Source organism: Stegostoma tigrinum, chromosome 19, assembly GCF_030684315.1.
Source record: "Stegostoma tigrinum isolate sSteTig4 chromosome 19, sSteTig4.hap1, whole genome shotgun sequence".
Classification (NCBI taxonomy): domain Eukaryota; kingdom Metazoa; phylum Chordata; class Chondrichthyes; order Orectolobiformes; family Stegostomatidae; genus Stegostoma; species Stegostoma tigrinum.
The window spans coordinates 887,398-913,976 of NC_081372.1; the positions used below are offsets into that span (position 1 = coordinate 887,398).

The window sequence follows — 26,579 nt, forward strand, 5'->3', positions numbered from 1 at the left end:
AGGGAGAGAAGTGACAGGGATAGAGGGAGTGTGGCAGTGACAGAGAGATAGAGAGAAAGAGAGGGAGTGTGGCAGTGACAGAGAGAGAGAGGGAGAGAAAGGGCAGTGACAGGGATAGAGGGAGTGTGGCAGTGACAGAGAGAGAGAAAGGGGGAGAAGGGGCAGTGACAGGGATAGAGCGAGTGTGGCAGTGACAGAGAGAGGGAGAGAAGGGGCAGTGACAGGGGCGGAGGGTTGGGAGGCTGGGGGTCTCTGGGGATGGTCTCCTGGAGCTCAGACACGGAGACAGTCTCGCTTTAAGACGGAGAGAGTTTGCGCAGAGCCGGAGCCGGAGCTGGAGCGGCGGAGCCAGATTCTGCGGAGCCGGAGCCGGAGCCCGGGGCGATGGCAGGAGCCGGGGATCCGAGGAGGAGAAGCCGGGGCCGGGGTAGAGGGGGCCCGCTGTTCTCCTGGAGAACCTGCTACTTACAGGCGCTGCTCTGGCTGCTGTCTGTCTGCGGGGAGGAAAGGACCTTCATTGTAGAGGTACGGCCCTGGCCATCATTCTGAATCCGTCCCTCCCTTCCCACCCTCATCCCTCCATCCTCACTCCTACACCCTCATCCCGCCATCCTCACTCCACCCCCTCATCCCTCCATCCTCATCCCGCCATCCTCATCCCTCCATTCTCACTCATCCATCCTCATCCCTCCATCCTCACTGCTCCACCCTCATCCCTCCATCCTCACTCCTACACCCTCATCCTCCATTCTCACTCCTACACCCTCATCCCTTCATCCTCACTCCACCCCTCATCCCTTCATCCTCACTCTACCCCTCATCCCTCCATTCTCACTCCTCCACCCTCACTCCACACCCTTCCCCTCACTCTGAGCGTCCATCCTTGCCCCCATCCACACTCCCAGCCCTACCCCCACTCAACCCCTCATCCCCATCCTTATCCCTTCACCCTCATTGCCCCCACCCTGACCCCTATCCCTCCCCTCTCTGCCCCCTGTCACCCATCCCCACCCTCACCGGCCCCTCTTTAACCCCCATCCTCTCCATCGCTCCCCCCCGCATTCCCTGATCCCATCAGCACAACCCTCCCCCCTGTTATTCCCAGCAGCGGTGGGAGCTGTGAGACCAGGGTGCGTATGTGTGTTGGGTGGGGGCGGAACATGTAGATCCCGGGCCCGGGGCTGCAGTCTCTCGGGAAATAGCTGCTGATTCTCCGCCTTTGATCGAATCCATTCACCCAGCGGCTATAAATAGCAGGAAGAGTGATGGGCCGGACGGGCGGGGGGTGGGGTGATGTCTGCAGATGATTCTGCACAATTTAATGCTCTTTTACACGGCGATGTGTTCAATGTGGCGGTTCTGTGAATGAATGGTGCGAGTGTGTGAGCTGGTTACAAAAACACCAGCCTCAAATTCCTGTTTATCATCCGGCGCTGAAACTGGATCTAGCCGTCCAACTGATCACAGATCCCTACCTGATCCCTGCCCATTGCAATGGATCCCCCAGTTTAGTGGGAAGCTGCTGGTTTGGGTTCGTGCAGTTCTACAATAGCTGGCCCTGAGGTACTCAGCGAGAGAGAATGCTTTAATGTCCCCATGTTGTACAATAGCCGCATGTTGGAGTGTGTGTAATGACGCTGGGCCTGGAGGGGAAGCGCCCGGGTAGGCGGCTGCGAGGTAAGTGCCATCTGACCCTGTCTGCAATGATGCCTGTGTGTGTTCACCCAACTTCAGGCCTGACCCTCTCAGGCCCAATGGTGATGAATGTTGTCCTGGTGACGAATTGATGGGAGTGCCTTTGTGTGGGGTGGGGGTTGGGGGGGAGTGTGAATAGAGCAGACACATGAACCTCCTTTGTACTTTGAAAAACTTCCAAATCCAAGACCATTTCCATCTAGAAGGACCAACAGCAGCAGATACATGGGAACACCACCTCCTAAAAGTTCCCCTCCAAGTCAGGATGGTCCCTCCAAGTCACTCACCATCCTGACTTGGAAATATATCACCGTTCCTTCACTGTCACTGGGTCAAAATGTTAGAATTCTCTCCCGAAGGTCATTGTGGGTCAACCTGTAGCACACAGACTGCTCACCACCATCTTCTCAAGAGTAATTAGGGACAAGCAATAAATACTGGCCTAGCCAGCGACATTCACATCCTGTGAATGACTGAAGAAAACACCAGGACCCGATGGTATTGGAATTGATTGTCACCCCCTCCCTCAGACTGTTTTCAGTCTTCGATATTGTTACCCACTCAGTCCTCCTCCGCCTCAGTCTTTTTGGCTGAGACTGCTTTCCTTTACTTTCAGTCACAGCTTTCCAATTACTCCAAAGAGGTCTCCAAACATAGCTTCGATTCTTGCACAGGTGATCCTTCAAAGATTACTCTGGATTTCAGCTTCCTTCATGACACAAAGTCCCCAGCAACAGCATCTTTAGACATTGAGACACACTGCACCTGTACACTGACCACACCCGCTTCTATCCCTTCGGTAGCAGTTTCTCTGTTGTTTTAGTGAATCTGGTTTCACATTGACCACCATGCTCTCTCCAGCCACAAACTCAGTATCTGTGGCACAGATTCCTTGACCACTTTCTGAGGGAGAACTGATGCTGCTTCAGCTTTCCTATTGTTGAACTTTCACTGATGCTTTTAGTATCTACAGATCTTGATTCTTCCAACATTTTACCAGACAATTCTTATTTAGTTCACAAGATCATTGCTGCCCAAATCCAGTCCTGTTCCCTTTACCCTCCTCCAATTAATCTGCTGCGCTTTGTCTTCCCCTCCTGTACCTCATATGAGCTGATGTAATTAATGGTTTTCTCTCTCCAGCTATTGGCCCTCTCTCCTTTAAATCTGTCATCACCCACTGCTCTGTAATTCACACAGTGATGTCCCATTCCCCTTCTCCAAAATCTTTTGATGTGTTGTTGGCTCCCAAATCTACCTCCATCTTTCCCAAACGCCAAGAATTCTTCCAACAGGTCTCTGCTCTGACTTAATACTCTTCTCAAAATCACAAATGAGCTCCTGTGTGACTATCACAATGGGCCCACCTGCCCTCTATGTCCTCCTCCTTGTCTGCAACATTTGACAAGATTGACACTATCCATCCTCTTCACGGCCATCCAAGTGAGCGTGATATCACCCAGTTCCTTTCTTACCTGCCCAGCTGTAGCCGGAGAATCACTTGCAATGATTTCTCTTCTTGTTCCCACACTGTTACCTCTGTTCCCCAAGGATCTATCCTTGATCCCTCCTATTTCTCATCCAAATCCCAACCCTGTGACTTCACCCAAATTCAGTGTTAGTTTTCACAGGTACACTGACAATCTCCAGTTCGGCCTCATCACCACCTCTCTCATTCTTCCACTGTCTGGGAGCTGTCACATTGGTTAGCTGTTATTTGTTTGAGCAAATATTTTTCAAAATTAAATATTGGGAAAACTGAAACTCGTGGCTTTGGTCTCCACAGGAAACTCTGTTTCTTGCTACAGACTCCATCCTTCTCCCTGGTAAATGTTTAGGCTGGAGTAGGGTGTCATTTTTGACTTGTAAGATGAGCTTCCAATCATATGTTCACTTCTAAGACTGCTAAATGAGTAACTGTCCCCACTCCCACCAATTTCATGTCATCTGCTTAAAGTCCTTTTGAAGCCTTTATCCCCTCTGAATGTGTCCACAACCTAGCTGGTCTCAACCTGTTATCCAAACCTTTGTTCCTTTTTTTTACTATCTGCCTTTCCCCTCTTACCCCACATTCACACCCAGTTAAGTAATAACTCAATTACAAAATCCTGCTTCTTTTTCTCCCAGTCTTTCCAGGGCCTGACCCCTCCATCTCTGACATCTCCTGCAGTTCCACTAGCCTCCCAGATCACAGTGCTCCTTTAATTCCAACCTTTTTCACTCTTCCCAATTTTAACCCACCCATTGAGTGACATTCCTTCAGTTACCTGAGACTCAGCTCCTGAATCCTGATCCCTCAGACTCTCCTTCCTTCTCCAAGATGATCCTAAAAGCTTGCACCTTTGACCAAACCTTCAGTTATCTGAGTTAACGTTTCCGGTCTGGTGGCCCTTCCTCTGAGGAAAGCTCACCGGATCCAAAACGTTAACTTGTTTTCTCCTCCACAGATGCTGCCAGACCTGCTGAGCTTTTCCAGCAACTTTGATTTTGTTCCTGATTTACAGCATCCTCAGTTCTTTTGGTTTTTCTACTGTTATCTGACCTAGTTTTGCTAAATAATTCCTGATCTATTCTCCCTTTCTGCTCCTTTAAAGCACTTTAGGAAATTGTGTAATGTTAAAGGAACATGAGTAGATTGTTTAGCTGTTTGAGCCTGTTCTGCTATTTGAGATCATGGCTGATCATTTGCCCAAAAACAATACCTATCCCCATATCCCTTACCTATCAGTAACCAGAAAGCTCTTGCACTCCGTGTGAAATGTACTTGCTGCTCCATATTCTCTGTGGTAGAGATTCCAAACATTCACCGACCTCTGAGTGAGGATGTGCCTCTACATCTGAACCTTAAATAACTTGCTTGCATTCCAAGAATATGTCCCTGGTTCTGCAAGCCACAGCCGAGAGAAACAGCCCTTTTACATGTACTCTACCTTTTCATCTCATTTTTCTAAACTCCAAAGAATCCAGGCCCAATCTACCCAATCTCTCTTCAGCGGACTGTCCAAACCTTCCCAGGAATCATTCACATTATCCCCTGCTCTACTCTGTCTGTGGCAAGTCCATCCTACATCAGACAAAGGAACCAGAACTGGGCACAGTGTTCTGGGTGCCTTCTAACCAGTGTTCCATCCAACTGAAGCAAGACTTTATTGTGTTAGCCTTCACAGCAGAAGACACCAGCAGCGTACCAAAACCTTGAGAGTTGGGGGAAGAAGTGAGTGTAGTGGCCATCACTGGGGAAGCTGAAAGGTCTGAAGGTGGATAAGTCACTCAGACCACTCAGAGTACACCCCAGAGTTCTGATGGAGAAAGCTGAGGAGTGTGTGGAGGCATTGGTGATCTTTCAGGAACCACTGGAGTTCGGAAGTACTGGAAAATGACTAATGTAACCACCAGTTTAAGCAGGAAAGACAGGAAGTTATTGGCCAGTTAGCCTGACATCAATCACTGGGAAGATTTTAGAGTCCCAGTATGAGACTGTGGGGTACTTGGAAGTGCGCGGTAAAATAGGGCTGAGTCAGCGCAGCTTTGTCAAGGGGAGGTCATACCTGACAAATGCTTTAGAATTCTTTGAGGAGTTTCAATGGTACAACTTTGAAGGGAGTACAGGAGTAGAGGGACCTCAGGTCTCACATGTATGATTCTCTGAATGTGGCCAGGCAATTTAAAACAATTGTTAAGAAGGTTTATAGGATCCTTGGGTTTATAAATCGAGGCATAAAGTATAAACACAAGGACAAATCAATGGCAGGTGCAGGATAATTTGGATAAATGTGAGGTTATTGCCTTTGGAAGCAAAAATAAGGTGGCAGATTACTAGCTGAATGGCTGTAAATTGGGAGAAGGGAGGGTGCAGTGGGACCTAGGTGTCCTTGTGCAGTCACTGAAGGTAGGCATGCAGGTGCAGCAGGGGGTAAAGAAGGCAAACGGTATGTTGGCCTTCGTTGCGAGAGGTTTCGGTACAGGAACAGGGATGTGTTGTTGCTGTTATACAGAGCCTTGTGAGGCCACACCTAGAATATTGTGTGCAGTTTCAGTCTCCTTTTCTGAGGAAGGGTGCTCTTGTTCTTGACGGAGTGCAGCAAAGGTTTACCAGGCTAATTCCAGCCATGGGGGGACTGATGTATGAGGAGAGATTGACCCAGTTAGGATAACCAAGTGTGGAGCTGGATGAACACAGCAGGCCAAGCAGCATCTCAGGAGCAAAAAAAGCTGACGTTTCGGGCCTAGACCCTTCATCAGAGACAGGGATGGGGAGAGGGAACTGGAATAAATAGGGAGAGAGGGGGAACCGGACCGAAGATGGAGAGAAAAGAAGATAAGTGGAGAGGAGAGTATAGGTGGGGAGGGGATAGGTCAGTCTGGAGAGGACGGACAGGTCAAGGAGGTGGGATGAGGTTAGTAGGTAGGAAATGGAGGTGCAGCTTGAGGTGGGAGGAGGGGATAGATGAGAGGAAGAAAGGGCCAGGGAGGCGGGGATGAGCTGGGCTGGTTTTGGGATGCAGTGGGGGAGGGGGAGATTTTGAAGCTTGTGAAGTCCACATTGATACCATTGGGCTGCAGGGTTCCCAAGCGGAATATGAGTTGCTGTTCCTGCAACCTTCGGGTGGCATCATTGTGGCACTGCAGGAGGCCCACGATGGACATGTCGTCTAAGAAATGGGAGGGGGAGTTAAAATGGTTTGCGACTGGGAGGTGCAGTTGTTTATTGCGAACCGAGCTGAGTTGTTCTACAAAGCAGTCTCGAAGCCTCTGCTTGGTTTCCCCAATGTAGAGGAAGCCACACCAGGTACAGTGGATACAATATACCACATTGGCAGATGTGCAGGTGAACATCTGCTTAATATGGAAAGTCATCTTGGGGCCTGGGATGCGGGTGAGGAAGGAGGTGTGGGGGCAAGTTACAGGGGAGGATGCCAGGTGTGGTGGGGTTGGAGGGGAGTGTGGAGCGGACAAGAGAGTCACGGAGAGAGTGGTCTCTCCGGAAAGCAGACAGGGGTGGGGATGGAAAAATGTCTTGGGTGGTGGGGTCAGATTGTAGACGGCAGAAATGTTGGAGGATGATGCGTTGTATCCGGAAGTTGGTGGGGTGGTATGTGAGGACAAGGGGGATCCTCTTGGGGCAGTTGTGGTGGGGGCGGGGTGTGAGGGATGTGTTGCGGGAAATGCGGGAGACGCGGTCAAGGGCGTTCTCGACCAATGCGGGAGGAAGTTGCAGTCCTTGAAGAACGTGGACATCTGGGACATGCGAGAGTGGAATGCCTCAACCTGGGAGCAGATGCGGTGGAGGCGAAGGAATTGGGAATAGGGAATGGAATTTTTGCAGGAGGGTGGGTGGGAGGAGGTGTATTCTAGGTAGCTGTGGGAGTCGGTGGGCTTGAAGTGGACATCAATTTCTAGCTGGTTACCTGAGATGGAAACAGAGAGGTCCAGGAAGGTGAGGGATGTGTTGGAGATGGCCCAGGTGAACTTGAGGTTGGGGTGGAAGGTGTTGGTGAAGTGGATGAACTGTTCGAGCTCCTCTGGGGAGCAAGAGGCGGCGCCAAGACAGTCATCAATGTAACGGAGAGTTGGGGTTTGGGGCCAGTGTAGGTGCAGAAGAGGGACTGTTCCACGTAACCTACAAAGAGGCAGGCATTGCTTGGTCCCATGGGGGTAACCATGGCCACCCCCTTTGTCTTTGCAGGAACAGCAACACATATCCCGCTTGTGAACCCTGCAGCCCAATGGTATCAATGTGGACTTCACAAGCTTCAAAATCTCCCTCTCCCCCACTGCATCCCAAAACCAGCCCAGCTTGTCTCCTCCCCCCACTGCATCCCAAAACCAGCCCAGCTCGTCCCCGCGTCCCTAACCTGTTCTTCCTCTCACCCATCCCCTCCTCCCACCTTAAGCCGCACCTCCATTTCCTACCTACTAACCTGATCCCGCCTCCTTGACCTGTCCATCCTCCCTGGACTGACCTATCGCCTCCCTACCTCCCCATCTATACTCTCCGCTCCACCTATCTTCTTTTCTCTCCATCTTCGGTCCGCCTCCCCCTCTCTCCCTATTTATTTCAGAACCCTCTCCCCATCTCCCTCTCTGATGAAGGGTCTAGGTCCGAAACGTCAGCTTTTGTGCTCCTGAGATGCTGCTTGGCCTGCTGTGTTCATCCAGCTCCACACTTTGTTATCTTGGATTCTCCAGCATCTGCAGTTCCCATTAACTTTGACCCAGTTAGGATTGTTTTCACCGGAGTTTAGACAAATGAGGGGGATCTCAGAGACACTTATAAATTTCTAACAGGACTGGACAGGGTAGCTGCGGAGAGGATGTTTCTGATGGTGGGTGTGTCCAGAACCAGGGGTCACAATGTGACGATTCAGGGTAAACCATTTAGGACGGAGGTGAGGAGACATTTCTTCACCCAAAGAGTGGTGAGTCTTTGGGATTCATTACCACAGGAATATATTCAAGAATGGCTAGATATAGCATGTGATGATGAATGGGATCAAAGGCTATGGGGAGAAAGCAGAATTAGGCTATTGGGTTGGACAATCAGGAATGATCGTGAAGCGTGGCAGAACAGGCTCGAAGGGCTGAATGGTCGCCTCCTGCTCCCATCTTCTATGTTTCTATGTTTAAGTGATGCTACAACTCTTCAAATCATTGGTCAGATCTCATTTGGAGTATTGTGTTCAGTTCTGGGACTTTATTTAAGGAAGAATGTTGAAGTCCTAAAGAAAATGCACAGGAGATTTACTAGAATGAAACCAGTGATGAGGGATTTTAGATACAAGGAAAGATTAGAGAGATTGGGCATATTCTCCTTGGAGCAGAGAAGATTAAGGGGTGATTTTATTAAGGTGTTCAAAATTATGAACAATATTGACAGGGTAGAGAAGGATACTCTATTTCCACCAGTTGGTATATCAGTAACGAAGGATCACAAGTTTAATATTGACAGCAAGAGAGTTAGGAGTGAGATGAGGAGAAACTTGTTTACTCGGAGAGGTGTTTGCATTTGGAATGCGCTGCCTGGGAGAGTGGTGGAGGCGGATTCCATAGGAGGGCTCAAAAGAGCAGGGTACATATTTGAAAGTGATAAAGTTGGAGGGCTACGGAGATAGGGCAGGAGAATGGGAGGAGTTGAGTAGCTCTTTTGGGAGTCAGTATAGAACAATGGGTCAAATGGCCTCCTTCCATACTGTAAAATTCTATGATTCTAAAAGGATGGGTTTCATCACAAGGAACAAAGTGTAGATATCAGTGGCTTTCTTTACCGGTAAGTTGTGGAGTGCGACAGTGGTCATTTTGGGACCTCAGCTACTTATGATCTCCCCCAATAACTCAGACAAATGGACTGAGTGAATGGGAGCTACATTTACCAATGACCTTGAGATTTTGAAAAGGCCACAAGGAGCCTGCAAAGAAATATTAGATAGATTGAGCGACTGGACAAAATGTTGCAGATGGTTTGTAACATGGGTAAGTGTGAATGTCCTCACTTTGGCAGGATCAGTAGAGACACAGGAGACTATTTAAATAGAGAGAGAATTCAGAACTTGGTTAGTGTCGGAGGTACAGAGGAATCTGGTGTCACAAGAAGTTAGTATGCAGATGTAGCAGATGGTTAGGAAGACAAATGGGATGTTGTCAATTATTGCAAAGAGAGTGGAATATAAAAGTAAGGCACTTTTGGTGAGACCGCATCTGGTGTGCCATGTATGGTTACGGTTTCATTTGAAAATCTGTATAATTACTTTCTGTGCAGTTTGGAGAAGGTTCATGTGGCTCATTCCTGGGCCGAAGGGCTTGTGTTGTGAAGAATATTTGAACTGGCTAACGGCCTGTATCTGCTGGAGTTTAGAAAAATAAGGAGTGGATTTTATTGTAACATGTAAGGTGCTGAAAGGACAGGACCAGATGGATGTCTGGATCCTGTAGGGGAGGTTCAAAACAGGACAGACAGTTCAAGACTAAGGAACTCCCCTTTTAAGGCTGAGGTGAGAATGCTAGTTTTTTTTATCTCAAAGCGTTGTTGCTCAGTGGAGTTCTCTTCCTCAGAAGGCACATATAGTCAAAACCAAGTTGGAATGATTCTTGGAAAACGCCCTGTTGGCAGCATCTGCGAAGAAAAATCAGAGTTAACATTTTGGGTCCAGTGACCCTTCCTCAGGAAAGAGGAGCTGAGGCCACAACCAGTTTGGCCATGATCTTATTAAATAGCAGAACAGGGCCAGAGGGCTGAATGGCCATCTCCTGCTCCTGAGCCTGATGTTCATGTACATGTGACACAGTCCAGCTACATATTACAAACACAGGTTACACCTTGGTCACGATGGCTAGCAGTTAGCAGCCACAGTGCTACAGTTGCCAGCCTCAGTGATCCCAATAACAAAACAGAAATCATCTGTTTTTCCTCCACTCCTGATTGGGAACATATGATTGAATATTTGTCCCTGAACAGATTCCCAGCTGTTTCCCAGCAAACAGCTGGGAATCTGAGCCTAGTCCTGGACATGAGGAGTGGAATCCAGGAACTGCTAGGAGCCTGTGGGAACAGAGTCCAGTGGAATCTGGATCAGAATTCTACTCCCCCTCATTCACCCCAATTCCAAACCGCACCCCCCCCCCCATCACCCGCTGTCACCCCCACTCCCTACAAACGCAACGAGAGCCAAACAAGGCACCACCGGCTCAAGCATTCTCCCGTTCCCGGCTCCTCGATTTATGATGTCCAACTCCTTGTGGGGTTTTTAAACACTTGATCAACTTGTCTCCACCCATTTTCTCCTCTCTCCATCTTCGGTCCGTCTCCCCCTCCCTTCCTATTTCTCTCCCCATCCCCCTCTCTGATGAAGGGTCTAGGTCTGAAACGTCAGCTTTCCTGCTCCTCTGATGCTGCTTGGCCTGCTGTGCTCATCCAGCTCCACACCTTGTTATCTCGACTAGTCATCTTAAATGGTTTTAGTGAAACATCCCACCATTAGCTCCCTATTCCTATTTTATAAATGTAATATTTATTTTATATTGTCTCATTTTTCCAGCCAAAATTAATGCGTTTCTCTCTGTTACATGTTCCCAACAGTGTGTCTGTCCATGTCACCAGCCTGTTTGATTTCCCCTGCTGTCTGCTCCTCGCCTCCTCACAGTTTACTACAAATCACAGTTGCATATCATTTGCAAATTTTGACTTTTCCCTGTACAATACAGTACAGACGAAGCCCTGCAGCCCATCGAGTCTGTACCACCAAAAATATACAACAATATACAATAGTCTCTTAATCCAAACTGTTAACATCTTTTCTCCCCCAGTGCTCTACACATACACCCCCCTCCAATATTGCATAAGTACTGCCCCCTCCCTACTGCACTTCAGCTCTGATGAAGAATCATCTAGATTTGAAACGTTAGATTGCTCTGACCCCATGGATGCAGCCTGACCCACTGTGATCTCCAGCATTTATTGCTTCCAGTACAGATTCCAGCATTTGCAGTAATTTGCTCCTACTAGTCTCACTTTCCTGCCCTAGGGCCCGTGGCCTCAAATATGGTGATGTTTCAAGTGCTTATCCAAGTACATTTCAAAAGGTTGTGAGACTTCCTGCCTCAGCTTCCCTTTGAGGCAGTGCATTCCAGTGCACACTGCTCTCTGAGTGAAAAAGGTTTTCCACAAAACCCCCCTAAACCTCCTGCCTTTTTCCTTAAAAGTAAGTTTCATTGTTATTGGCCCTTCAACTAAGGGACATATTTGCTTTCTGTCCACCCTGTCCATGCCGCTCATAATCCTGTACACCTCTCTCAAATTCCCTCTCTCTTCCAAAGAAAACAGCCCCATTTTTTCCAGACTCTTTTCATTGCTAAGCTGCTTCAAACCAGATAACATCCTGGAGAATCTCTTCTGTATCTACTCCAGTGCAATCACATCCTTCCTATAGTGTGGTCACCAGAACTGATGACAGTTCTCCAACTGTGGCCTAACCCAGGTTTTGTACAGCTCCAACAAAACCCCCCCCCCTGCTCTTCTAATCTGTAGCTTCATTGATAAAAGTAAGTGTTCTATAAGACTTCTTAACCACCCTATTAGCACCTTCGGGGATATATTGACAAGCACCCATGAGTCAAACAGTCTTACAGCGCAGAGACGGAACTTTGCAGTCCAACCAATCCATGCTAACCATGTTCCCGAACTAAACTAGTCCCACCTGCCTGCGCTTGGCCCACATAACCACGCACCCCCCCCCACACAACAAACATTTCCTATTCATGAATTTTCCAAATGTCTTTTAGACGTTGTAACTATATCTGCATCCACCACTTCCTCAGGCAGTTCATTCCACACACGAAGCACTTTCTGTGTGTAAAAATAAACTGCCCCTCATGTCCTTTTTAAATCTTTCTCCCCTCACCTTAAAAATATGCTCCCCTGGTTTCGAACTCCACTACTCTAGAGAAAAGACCCTTGTCATTCCCGTCTTCTATGCCCCTCATGATATTATAAACCTCAATAGAGTCACCCCTCAACCTCCTATCCCTCTGTTCCTCTGGGCTTCCTAATGTCTTACCATTCATTAGGCCATTAAATAGAGAGAAATCGCAGAAAGCTGCAACACAATGGGACTTTGGGGGGAATTGTGCACAGAACAGAGAAAGCTAGTGCATAGGTGAAGCAGGTAATCAGGAAGGTAAAGGTTATGAACAAAATGATCAGAGGTATAGAGAGAGTGGTCACCCAAAGACTTTTTCCTAGAGTAGAGGTAGCGATTATGAGGGGGCATAGTTTTAAAGTGAGTGGAGTCAGAGGTAGGTTCTTTACTCAGAGAGTGGTCGGGCCGTGGAATGCATTGCCAGAGACAGTAGTGGCGTCGGCCTCATTAGGGGCATTTAAGCTGCAATTAGATAGGCATATGGATGATAGTATAAGGTAGGGGTGGAGGTTAGATAGACCTTAGGTTTAGGGTAAAAGTTCGGCACATCATGGGCCGAAGGGCCTGGACTGTGCTGTACTATGAACATCAGCCCTTATTTCAAGGCAGGTGGTGTGTAAGAGTAGGGAAGTCTTACTGCAACTGTCCAAGGTGCTTGTGAGTCCCAATTCTGGAGCACTGTGAGCAGTTTTTAAGGAAAGATATCATTTGGAGGCAGTTCAGAGAAGTTTCACTAGGATGATACCGGATACGGAGAAATTGTCCTATGAGTGAAGGTTTGACAGGTTGGTACTCTACTCACTGGAGTTTAAAGAATGAGAGATAATCTCAGTCCAAACATGTTGGATTCTTAAGGGGCTTGACAGGGTAAATGCTGTGAGGATGCTTCCCCTCCATGGGAGACCCTAGGACCAGAGGACATAGTCTCATAATAAAGGGGCCCCAATTTCAGACGAGATGAGGAAGCATTTCCTCTCTCAGAGAGTTGTGAATCTGTGGAACTCCTTGCCACAGAGAGCTGTGGGGGCAGGGACCCTGTGTCTATTTAAGGCTGAGATAGTTAAGATTCTTGATCAGTCGGGGAATCAAGGGTTATGGGGAAAGGACAAGAACATGAATGTGAGGAATGTTGGATCAGCCATGATCCGATTGAATGGCAAAGCAGGCTCAAGGGGCTGGATGGTCCCCTCCTGCTCCTGTTTCTTATGGTCTTATGGAGTTGTTATGTTGCCGTAATTGTACCCGATCAGCGGATGCTCTCTCATTAGAGAGAGACAGCTGGTGGTTGTTTAACCTGAGGGTCACCATGCCTCAGGCAAAGTGAGAGGTTGAGAAGGGGAGTGCTTTGTGGTGACCTCATATGGTGATGACCACTGAAACCACATTGTTGGCATCACACTCCAACACAAACCAACCTTCCAACCAACTGACTAAATGGAGTATTCCTTCGTCATGTTCCTTTTCCCAAAGTGCATCACCTCACATTTATCACAGTTAAATTCTCTCTGCCACTCATCAGCCCATCTAACTAACCTACCTATATCCTTCTGTAACCTCACACCTCTCCCATTTGTTGTCCTCCCCTGTGGCCAGAGATGATTTAAAACTTTGGATTAGGGCCCCTGTAATTTCCTCCCTTGTCTGTCATATCAATCTGTGATACAGCTGGGGATCTGTCCATTTTTAAATCCGCCAAAATCTCCAACTCCTTCTTACTTCTAATATCAATCTGCTCAAGAACCCCTCAGTCCCTCTTCCTGAATTCTGTCCCTACATTCTCCTCCAAAGTGAAGACAGATGGGGAAGTATTTGTTTAACACTGTACCAATATCCTCTGGCTCCACCCCCAGATTGCCCCTTTATCTCTAAGGGGCCTATGCTTTCCCTGGTTATCCTCTTCCCTTTCACTTACTTACAGAATATCTTGGGATTCTCCCTAATCTTACCTGCCAGTGTTTTCTCTTGCCCCCTCTTTACTTCTAATTACTGTCCTAAGGACCTCCCACTGCCCTCCCCTACTTCCTATACTCCTGTAGGACCTCCATGGATTTGCTCCCTTTGTATCTGTTACACCCGTCTCTCTTCACCTTCTTTTCCAATCCTGAATATTCCTTGACATCCAGGGTTCTCTGTGCTTGTTCTTCCTGCATTTCACCCTGAAGGGAACCTGCTGGACTTGTACTGTCATCAATTCTTTACTCAGAGAGTGGGTAGGGACATGGAACGCCCTGCCTGCCAATGTAGTTAACTCAGCCACATTAGGGGCATTTAAACAGTCCTTGGATAAGCATATGGATGATGACGGGATAGTGTAGGGGGAGGGTCTTAGATTAGTTCACAGGTCATAGAACATAGAACATTACAGCACAGTACAGGCCCTTCGGCCCTCGATGTTGTGCCGACCTATCATACCGATCTGAAGCCCATCTAACCTACACTATTCCATGTACGTCCATATGCTTGTCCAATGATGACTTAAATGTACCTAAAGTTGGCGAATCTACTACCGTTGCAGGCAAAGCGTTCCATTCCCATACTACTCTCTGAGTAAAGAAACTACCTCTGACATCTGTCCTATATCTTTCACCCCTCAATTTAAAGCTATGCCCCCTTGTGCTCGCCGTCACCATCCAAGGAAAAAGGCTCTCCCTATCCACCCTATCTAACCCTCTGATTATTTTATATGTTTCAATTAAGTCACCTTATATGTCTCAATTAAGTCAGGCCAGTGCAACATGGAGGGCCAAAGGGCCTGTTCTGCGCTGTATTGTTCTATGTTCTATGTAGTTCCTTCTTGAATGCTCCCCGCTGTTGTGTGGATTTACCCTCAGGTAGCTGTTCCCAGTCTGGCCAGACCCTGCCTTATTTTAATAAAATCTGCCTTTCCCCAATCCTAAACCCTTTTTTTGCAGACCAGCTTTCTCCTTTTCCATAACAACCCTAAAGCACACAGTTTTCTCGTCACTTTCACTAAAATGCTCACCCCGCTGCTGCTTTAAAACACCAGTGTGGCTTCCCCCCGCAGAATGAGGTTCAGCACTGCACTGTCCCTCGTTGGACCAGCTACACATTGATAGGAAAAGCTTTCCTGAATACATTTCAAGGAATCTGTTCCCTCTAAACCCTTCACACCGTAACTATACCAGTTACTGTTGGGGAAGTTGATAGCACCTAATATAATTAACCGAATGAGATAGAAGGGTCCCAGCCGAAAACGTCAGCTTTCCTGACCCTTTGATGCTGCCTGGCCTGCTGTGTTCATCTAGCTCCACACATTGTTACCTCGGATTCTCCAGCATCGGCAGTTCCTACTGTCTCTTCCACCCACAGAGCCTCACTTGATAACCCTCATAAGATATCTTCCCTCCTTACTGCAGTAACCGATTCCTCAATTAATACTGTGTCACCACCAGCTCTTTGACACCCTCACCAATGATCCTCTACCCTGGAATGTTAAGTTTCCAGTCCTCACCCTCCCTCAAACACGTCTCTGTGATGGCAGCAACATCTCAATTCCGAGTGTTAATCCACACCTTTAACTCCTCAGTTTTATCTCTAATACTCCTCACATTAGAGTCTGTCTAGCCTCACCTTACTGTCTGGAAACCCAACTTGGCTGAACTCCCTCTGCCTTGGTTCCTTTCCCAAGTTATAACTAATTCCAGGTTATTGATGTATATCAAAAAGAGTAGTGGACACAAAACAGAACCTGGGGAGCATTACTGTGAACCTTTCTCCCACCTGAGGAACAGTCATTCACTGCTTGTTGCTTCCTTCTTCAGATTTCTGTGCCGTTGCAGTCCTTCCATTTTGAAAATCAATCTGATTTGTTGTTCTTTGTTGGTTTGGAAGTCTATAAAGACAACACTGAGCACAGTCGCCTCACCAATTCTCTCCATTTCTTCAGCACAGTATTGCACCTTATTTGTCGAGTTCCAGTAAACACACTAGCTTTCACTTATTAGGATATTTCTCCAAACAACAATGATGTTATCCCCCAGATTAATGTCTCTCAGACATTTCCCGCCCATTGACATCGGATACAACAACACAAAAGCAAAACATTGAAGATGCTGGAAGGCAGCGAGTCCAGATGTGGAGAGAGAAACTGCTAGTTATCTGCTTGACAGTAACCTTTAATCAGAAACAATTAATATTAGGCCAACTAGGCACTAGTTAAGAATCAACCTGCCTGGTTTTAAAATTTAAACAAAGCCTGGAAGTTAACTGTCAGTAATCAATAATTGGTGCATCCTCCACAGCAACATTTCCACTGATCAAAGCCTATCTAAAGGGAGGTGGTTGCAGGCCTGGAAGATGTATTTGGAGGAATCTTGCTGAGTTGCTGTGGTGTGTTTTCTAACTAGTTCTTTGTTTCATTGCTCAGACCTATGAGTGTGTAGTTGGGAATATCTATATAGTGCAAACAATGAGTACATAGTACATAGTTCCCTAGTTGGGACATCATGATGAGGTTATACAGAACATTGGTAAGGTGTCTTCTGGAGGACTGTGTGCAGTTCTGGTCACCCTACTGTAGGAAGGATATTACTAAATTGCAGAGGGTTCAGAAAAGATTTGTAAGGGTGTTGCTGGGAATGGAAGGTTTGAGTCATAACAATAGGCTGGGGCTTGTTTTTTACTGAAGCACAGGAGGTTGAGGGGCGACTTTATAGAGATTTATAACATCATGAGGGAATAGATAAGGTGACGAGCAAGGGTCTTTTCCTTAGGGTAGGGGTGTCCAAAACCAGAGGACATATTTTTAAGGTGAAAGGAGAAAGATTTAAAAATGACCTGAGGGGCATTTCTTTCACACAAAGAGTGGTTAGTATGTGGCATGAACTGCCATGGGAGCTATGGATGTGTGCTCAGTTACAATGTTTGAATAAGTACATGAATAAGAAAGGTTTGGAGAGATATCGGCCAAATGCAGGCAACTGGGAGTAATTTACATTTGTGAACATGGTTGGCATGGACTGGTTGGATTTCAAGGTCTGTTTCTGTGCTATATGACTCTATCTCTCTGCTGCTACTGAGCGTCAGTGGGGGGAGGGGGTGGAATGTTTGTGGATGCGGTGCCAATCAAGCGGCTACTTTGTCCTGGATGGTGTCAGGCTTCTTGGATGTTGGAGCTGCACCCATCCCAGCAAGTGGGGAGTATTCTATCACACTCCTGACTTGTTCCTTGTAGATGGTGGACAGGCTTTGGGGAGTCAGGAGGTGAGTTACTCGCCGCAGTATTCCCTGCTTCTGGCCTGCTCTTGCAACCACTGTGTTTATGTGGTGAGTCCAGTTGAGTTTCTGGTCAATGATAGCCCCCAGGATGTTGACAGTGTGGGACACAGTTATGGTAACACCATCAAATGTCAAGGGACGATGGTTAGATTGTCTCTTGTTGGTGATAGTCACAGCCTGGCATTTGTGTGGTGTGAATGTCACTTGCCACTTGTCAGCCCAAGCCTGGATATTGTCCAGATTTTATGATAGGACAGTGATTAACTGGATTAGATTTGACCTGCTTTTTGTGTACTGGACAATTTTCCACATTGTCGGGTAGATCCCAGTGTTGTAACTGTACTGGAACAGCTTGGCTAGGGGAGCGGCAAGTTCTGGAGCACAAGTCTTCAGGACTATTGCTGGAATGTTGTCAGGGCCACACCTTTGCAGTATCCAGTGTCTCCAACTGTTTCTTAATAGCACATGGAGTGAAAAGAGGACAGGTATAAGTAATGATGAGACCCTGTGGAGGAGGCCAAGATGGATCATTCACATGACACCTCATGGTGCATGGGTATTGCTGAATGGGCCAGCATTTATTGCCTGTCCCTATAGTTTCCCTTGAGAAGGTGGGGGTGAGATGCCTTCTTGAAACACTGCAGCCTATGTGCTGTGGGTAGATCCATAATGACCTGACCCAGTGACAGATTGTGCTGGAGCACAATTCTGCTGCTGTTGATGGCCCACAGCATTGCATGGATGCCCAGTGTTGAGTTGCTAGCTCTGTTCAAAGTCTGTCCCATGTAGCACAGTGGTAGTGCCACATGACAGAACAGAGGTTATTCTCAATATGAAGGCGGGACTTTGTCTGCAGCTTTCACACTTACTGTTACATGGACAGGTGCATCTGCAGATGGCAGATTGGCAAAGATGACTAGCAGCTATGTCCTTTAGGACTGGGCACTTATGTTGTTGCTGGGTGGACTATAAATTTTCACGTATGATTTTTTACGCGTTTGTCTCTAACAAGAAAGTGTAAAGTTTTCAGTGTGTTATTAATTCTACTGTCTATTTTGTTCCATAACACACAAGAGCAGAGTAGGCCAATCAGCTCTCTCCTATGATTGTGTGGAACTTGGTAGCCATCTGCTAATATTAGCCTAATCTTCTCTTGTTACGCCCAGAGCCTCAAATGGCTTTGGTTAGGCCCCATCTGGAGTCAGATGTGAGGCCTTATTCCCCGTAGAGTCTGTCAGGCCCCAGTGCAGCGATTACATTGGAGTCACACTGAGCTCCCTTGTTTGTTTTAAGAGGTCTAGGATTCAGGAGCAGGACGTACTGCTGAGGCTCTGGTCCGATAGCATTTTGGAATACTGTGAGCAGTTTTGGGCTCTGTATCTAAGAAAGGGTGTGCTGACATTGGAGTGAGTCCAGATGAGGCTTATAAGAATCACCCCAGAGATGAAGGGCTTGTCACGTGAGGAGCTGTTGAGAACTCTGGGCCTGTACTCGATGGAGTTTAGGTGGATGAGGTGGGGATCTGATAGAAACTTACAGAATACTGAGAGGCCTGGATAGAGTGGACATGGAGAAGATGTCTTTATTAGCAGGAGAGGCTAGGACCCAATGGCACAGCCTCAGAATGAAGGGACAACCCTTTAGAACCAAGATGAGGAATTAGGTCTTAATGCTGCAGAGAGCTCTGGAGGCCATGTTGTTGAGTGTATTTAGGACCGAGATAGACAGATACTTGATTAGTAAGGGGATCAAGGGCTACAGGGAGAAGGCAGGAGAATGGGTCGGAGAAACATATCAGCCATGACCAAATGGTGGAACAGACTCAATGGGCTGAATGGTCTAATTCTGTTCCTGTATCTTATGGTCTTGTGGTGTTTCAGTTATTTGGACTTGAATGTAGGGAATGTGTTTCCAGACAGTAAAAAAACACCCAGTTGGTGCTATTGGGATAATGGTCAAATGCAGGAAAATATTGGTGACTGGCCAGGTAGCAAATGGGATTCAACCTGGAGAAATGTAACATGATGCATCTGGGGAGGTCAAACAGTGTGATGAAGTACAGAAAGCAAATGGAAGAATACTGAGAGGTGTACAGGAAGTACACGACTAAGGAAAGATTAGAAAAGCTGAAGCAGTCTTATTTAGGAGAGAGAAGGCAGAGGGGAGAACAAAGTGAAGTATGTACCAGTCAGGCAAATGGAGTGTATGAGAGAGCAGGCTACCCCTTGCTGGGGTGGGGGCGTGGTCTGCCTGACGTGGACTGAGGTAGAAAATAGCAGGGAGCCTGCTTCATGCCCCTTTCCCCCCCACCCCAGCAACACCAAACACCCAAACCACTTCATAGCCAATAACAACCTCTCTGGGGTGTAGTCACTGTTGTGAGTGGATAAAGGCTGGCTGCTAATGGTGCATAGCAAGATCCCAATAACAACAATGTGAATACCAGATTAACATGTATATTTCTTAATTAACTGACAAATAGTCACAAGGGAAAACAGCTCACCATTTCAAATTGTTACAAAGGGACCAAATACATTCACCTGCCACAGAGTAATATCTCACCTGAAAGGCAACACACCTGACAGTATGGCGCTCCCTCAGCACTGACCCTCCGACAGTGCGGTGCTCCCTCAGTACTGGCCCTCCGACAGTGCGGTGCTCCCTCAGTACTGGCCCTCCGACAGTGTGGTGGTCCCTGAGTACTGACCCTCCGACAGTGTGGCACTCCCTTGGCACTGACCCTCCGACAGTGCGGTGCTCCCTCAGCACTGACCCTCTGACAGTGCCCACTCCCTCAGCACTGACCCGCCAACAGTGCCCACTCCCTCAGCACTGACCCTCCGACAGTGCGGTGCTCCCTCAGCACTGACCCTCCGACAGTGCGGTGCTCCCTCAGCACTGACCCTCCGACAGTGCGGCGCTCCCTCAGCACTGACCCTCCGACAGTGTGGCACTCCCTCAGCATTGACCCTCCGACAGTGTGGCACTGACCCTCCGACAGTGCGGCGCTCCCTCAGCAGTGACCCTCCGACAGTGCGGTGCTCCCTCAGCACTGACCTTCCGACAGTGCAGCGCTCCCTCAGCACTGACCCTCTGAAAGTGCGGCGCTCCCTCAGCACTGACCGTCCGACAGTGCGGCGCTCCCACAGTACTGACCCTCCGGCAGTGCCCACTCCCTCAGCACTGACCCTCTGACAGTGCGGCACTCCCTCAGCACTGACCCTCCGACAGTGCGGCGCTCCCTCAGCACTGACCTTCCGACAGTGCAGCGCTCCCTCAGCACTGACCCTCTGACAGTGTGGCGCTCCCTCAGCACTGACCATCCGACAGTGCGGCACTCCCGCAACAGTGACCCTCCGACAGTGGCCACTCCCTCAGCACTGCTCTTCCGACAGTGCAGCGCTCCCTTAGCACCGACCCTGCGACAGTGCGGCACTCCCTCAGCACTGACCCTCCGACAGTGCGGCGCTCCCTGGTAGCCAAATTTGCAGATGGTGGAATGGTCGTTTGGAAAGTATGTTGCGTCGAGGCCATAAGGAGGAAACAAACAGACCCTGAGAGATTGTGTAAGTTGACAGAACTCTAACTAATGGAGTATAATGTGGGAAATGTGAAGTTGTTCAAGATGATTATAAAAATCGAATATATTTAAATGGAGAATGATTGCAGAATTCTGAGATACAGAAGCATCTAGGAATTCTCGTGCATGCGTTGCTAAAACAGTTGTACAGAAGTACAGCAAATAATCAAGAAGTTTAATGCAATGCTGCCCTTTATTCTGAGATGAATTGAACATTCAAGGATGGTATGTTTCACTTATACAGGGCTTTGGTGGGACCACATTGTAAATACTATGCAGTTTTGATCTCCTTATTTAAGGGACATTGTAAATGGATTAGAGGCAGCCCAGAGGGAGTTTACTGGATTGATCCCTGGCATGCATGAGTTGTCTGATGAGGAAAGGTTGGACGTACTGGACTTGTTTCCCCTGGAGTTTCAAAGAGCGAGGGGTGACTGGATTGAAGTGTGTAAGATCCTAAATGGTCTTCACAGGATGGATGTGGGAAGGATGTTTCCTCGTTGGGGGAGTCAGTCCAGAACCGGGGTTGCAGGGAGTGCTGTTTTAAAATTAGGGTCGCTTTTCAGGACAGAGATGAGGAGAATGTTTGTCTGAGACACATGCAACTTGGGAGCTCTCTACCTCAGAAGGGCCATGGAGATGGGCCATTGAATATTTTCGAGATGGAGGCAGATAGATTCCTGTTATTCAGGGAAGTGAGTTAAGATGGGAGTGCGGAATTCAAAACTCAAACAGATCAGCCATGATCTTTTTAATGGCAGGCCAGCCTGAAGGGGCCGAATGGCCTACTCCTCCTTGTTTCATCCTGAAGCTTGGCGCTCGTGGAACTACCTTTCCCAAACTGAGAGGAGCAACATTTATACACGTGCAACAAGTTACATGTAATATTTTGACGGAGACACTGACCTCGGGTAACCTTTACAAAAATCTGACACACTAAAAATAAAGCATTGTCCCAGCTGCTGCCTGTGAGCTCAGGTATGGACGTGCCTCAGTAGATTTCATGAGGAATAGATAACCAGGAGTGACTGAGAGTCTGGAAACTCTGGCTCAGACTCTGTTTTCACTCACTGAGTTTGTCACTAACAGAGCTGTCAACATCAGTAACATCACATTCTCACTGCCTTCCTCAACAGCTGACGTCATGGAGTAAAATCTATTTCACCAAATAACAATGCTGTGTCCATTTTTAACAACAAATGCACCCAAAACAGCATCAAAGCAAAATGCTGCAGATGCCAGAAATCTGGAAATCGATGTCAGAAATCGATGCCAGAAATTGATGCTGAAAATGTTGGAAATATTCAGCAGGTCAAAGAACATCTGCAGAAGCAGAGACAGAGCTAGTGGTTCAGGTCTGTAGCCTCTCACTAGGACTAGGGAAAGGGAAGGCTTACAATGAAGTGAAAGGCAAACAGTACAATGGCAAGAGGGTGATGGGCATCGATGACACTAACAGGACAGGTCGGGGGACAGTGTGGCAGGCCATCTCAAGAGGGTTAGATTTATCTCAAGAGGGTTGGAATATAAAAGCAGCAATGTGCTTCTGAGGCTTTATAAGGCTCTAGTTAGGCCCCATTTAGAATACTGTGTCCAATTTTGGGCCCCAACACCTCAGGAAGGACATACTAGCCCTGGAGCATGTCCAGCAGAGATTCACACGGATGATCCCTGGAATGGTAGGTTTAATGTATGATGAATGGCTAAGGATCCTGGGATTGTATTCATTAGAGTTTAGAAGGTGGAGGGGAGATCTAATAGAAACTTACAAGATAATGTATGGTTTAGAAGGGGTGGACGCTGTGAAGTTGTTTCCGTTAGGCAGGGAGACTGGGACCCGTGGGCACAGCCTTAAAATTAGAGGGGGTAAATTTAGAACTGAAATGAGACGACATTTCTTCAGCCAGAGAGTGGTGGAATGGTGGAATTCATTGCCACGGAGTGCAGTGGAGGGCGGGACGTTGGATGCCTTCAAGGCAGAGATCAACAAATTCTTGATCTCAAAAGGAATCAAGGGCTACGGGGAGAGTGCAGGGAAGTGGAGTTGAAATGCCCATCAGCCATGATTTAAATGGCAGAGTGGACTCGATGGGCCGAATGGCCTTCCTTCCACTCCTATGTCTTATGGTCTTATGGCATGGACTGACAGCAGGGTCAGTGCTCACAATGAGGAGATTAAGTCCCAAATGGGTGATCAGTTAGTGAACACCTCTGTCCAATTGTTGCAACTCTGAAGCTTCAGGCCCTAGTTATTTTCATTGTCTAACCCGGTCCTTTGTCAGCAACACCGTGCAATGCTCCTCACATCCTCTGCATCAACACCAACACCAGCAATTTTAGCCTCTAACTTCAGGCTCCTCCTTTTTTAGGACAGCTTCTCCCATTTGCACCTCCTTGAAACCAATCTTTTGTTTTTGACCTGTTCCCTGACCTTCCTCTTTTTCCATGCATTCCCTTTCATTATTTAATCTATCCTACCTTAATTCCACCTTCTCTTTCCCTGCAGACACTGATAACTTTTGGAAAACAAAGGTATTCCAGAAATTCTTTCAGTGATAATGGGAACTGCAGATGCTGGAGAATCCAAGATAACAAAGTGTGAAGCTGGATGAACACAGCAGGCCAAGCAGCATCGCAGGAGCTGAGATGCTGCTTGGCCTGCTGTGTTCATCCAGCTTCACACTTTGTTACCTTATTCCAGAAATTTGATGGGAGGAAAACTGTTCGATGGGATTTTACTCATTTAAACCTTGACTTAAACAAAGCAACTGAAAGCAGCAGCATTTAAATATTTCAGAAAAGTCGAAGGTTGTTTGAAGCAAAAAAAGGAAAGTTCATTTTAAATAGTTAATGAATCAAAGATACACCTCACATAGTTACAAGAACTTGTTACTTTCTGCACAACTATGGGAAAATGGCAATTTGACAATTTCTCAGTTCTTCCTACTCATCTGCTTCTGTGCAGGATACATCCCTTCCTGCTGGATTGTCTCAGATCCTGAGCCTCATTCAGAAGCAGCTGTATTCCATATAAAGATCCAGATACTCTTAAAACTGACAAGGTCCATGCCTGTACACCCTCTCTCATTGAGTTGTAACAGCCTTGATGGCACAGAATCACCAGAGGGTCCCTTTTCTCACCCCTCTCAATAGATCCAGTGATCACTGACAAAAGCTGCAACGTGTGCTAATGATCCACAAAACATTTTCCTTCCTGTCATCAGCTCAATGGCTGGTGCTCAAAATGGAATTGGGCAGAGTACAGGCCCAACATATTCCCTTTCGGGTGAAATGTCGGAGCAACAAGCCCAGAGAACCCTGGATGTTCAGGAATATTCAGGACTGGATATCATGGAGAAGAGAGGCTTATACAAGGGGAACAGGGGCTCTAATGGAGTTGGAGAGGAAACTTAAGCAATGAATCGGAGAACATGAGAAACATGGGTGAGGAGGATTAGGGAAAATTCGAAGATGTTCTGTCAATAAATCAAGGGGAAGAGGATAACCACAGCAAAAGCATGACCCATTAGGGACCAAAGGGACAATCTGTGCATGTACCTCTGAACAATATTGGTAGGGTCCATCCAGCTTCACTTTGGAAAAGGAGGATATAGGTACAGAATTCCGGAAGACAGACTGAGGGGTTCTTGAGCAGTTTAACGTGGGGATTGGGGTGGTAATGGAGGTTTTGGTAAGGCTTGAAACTGGACAAATCCCCAAATCTGGATGTGTTGTACCCCGGGTTGCTGTGGAGACAAGAGAGGAAGTCACTGGGACCCTGACCAATATTGTTAATTCCTGTGTGGATGCAGGGGATTGTTGGGGTGGGGGAGGGTGTCAGAGGACTGGAAAGGTGACTAATGTGATTCCACTTTCAACTACAGCACTGTAGAGAAAGCACGGAAATTACAGACCAGTGAGCAGGGAAACTATTGAAGACAGCTGTGAAAGAAAGGCAGCGTTTGATTAGGAATAGTCAGCATGGCTTTGTCACTGGGAGATGATGACCAAGAAATTTCATAGAATATTTCAGGGTGTTGACCAGGTGTGTAGGTGAGGGCGGAGCGGTTGATAAAGTTTATATGGATTTCAGCAAAGCCTTTGACAAGGTCCCACATGGGAGGCTGACACGGAAGGTAAGAGCTCATGCAATCCAGGGTAATTTAGCAAGTTGGATCCAGAACTAACTTAGTGATAGGAGACTGGTCACGCTGGAGGAGGTGCAGAGGAGATTCACCAGGATGTTACCTGGGATGGAATAGTTTAGCGATGAAGAGAGTCTGGATAAGCTCAGGTTGTTCTCTTTGGAGCAGAGAAAGTTGAGAGAGGACCTGATAGAGGTTTATAAGAATATGGCAGGGGGTGGCACGGTGGCTCAGTGATTAGCACTGCAGCCTCACAGCACCAGGGACCCAGGTTCAATTCCAGCCTCAGGCAACTGTCTGTGTGGAGTTTGCATATTCTCCCCGTGTCTGCATGGGTTTCCTCCCACAGTCCAAAGATGTTCAGGGTAGGTGGATTGGCCGTGCTAAATTGTCTGTAGTGTTCAGGGAGGTGTAAATTAGGGGGATGGTTCTGGGTGGGATGCTCTCAGGGTCAGTGTGGACATGTTGGGGTGAAGGGCCTGTTTCCACACTGTAGGGATTCTATGTCTGTAATATGAGGATATGAACAGAGAAGATAGAAAGCAGATGTGCCTTTTAGTCAAGGGTGTTACTCAGAAGGGGCATAATTTTAAGGTGAAAGGCAAGAGATTTAGGGTGGATTTGAGGAAAGGATTGTTTCCTCAGGGGGCATGGGGGTCTGGAATGTACTCCCTGGGAGGGTAATTGTGGCAGAAACCTCATAACCTTTAAACAGTACTTGGATAAGAATTTGAAATTTCATAACATTAAAGGCTAGATGCCTTGTGCAGGGAAGTGGGACTAGTGTCAATTTGGAGTAGGTTTTTATTCAGTGCAGACTCGGTGGGTCGAAGGACCTCATCAGTACTGCATGATTCTGTGACCTGTTTAAAGACCGTGACCTATTCAAAACTGTCATCCAAAAAATGTTCCATTTGTTAAGAGCTTTGTTTTTCTCTTCAACAGTCATTCTGAGTATGTTCTGAATTAGCAAACAGAAAACACCAGCTGACCTAACCCCACTGTAGTTAGCATTCCGCTAACCCTTTGCTCCTTTGTGGTTTGTTCCAGTACAAAACACAGGTTCCTTGGGCATTTCCTGGAAGATAATGATGTCATTATCAGGAAGCTAATGAGCCAGGTTCCAGAATACTCCACAGTTTATTTTGGTCATGAAGGAGGCATTTCACAAAAGAAAATACAGGCTTTCCCCCGGTACAGCCCACTGCAAATATCCCCCCTTTGCTGAAAGGGGGTTGGTCTCTGACTAATTTATTGGGGTTCCATGTGAAAAACATGGATAATTGAGAACCTATTGATATGGTGTACCTGCATTTCCAGAAGGCATTTGATAAAGTGCCATATCAAAGGTGATTACACAGTGCAAGAGGTAATGGTTTGGGCTTCACTGGTTCGGAAGAGAATTGGTTCGTGAACAAGAAACACATAGGAAGGCGATATGGTGGGGTGATTGGCTTGTTGAGTTGTGATAACTGGAGTTGCCACAGCAATTAATGCTGGGTCCTCAGC

At 47.3% G+C, this 26,579-nt stretch overlaps 1 protein-coding gene across 2 annotated transcripts in view; it reads left to right on the forward strand.

Annotated features, from left to right (window-relative positions):
* Positions 1-264: 264 nt before the first annotated feature.
* Positions 265-26,579, forward strand: part of mmp24 (matrix metallopeptidase 24) — a 90,585-nt gene continuing 64,270 nt past the window's right edge. The window contains exon 1 of one of the 2 annotated variants that reach the window (XM_059652668.1): positions 265-525. In XM_059652668.1, coding sequence (XP_059508651.1) covers positions 385-525 — 141 coding nt within the window. In that variant the 5' untranslated portion in view covers positions 265-384. Of the gene's footprint in view, positions 526-1,379; positions 1,678-26,579 lie in introns of those variants that run through there. The other variant, XM_059652669.1, reaches the window with a different exon arrangement.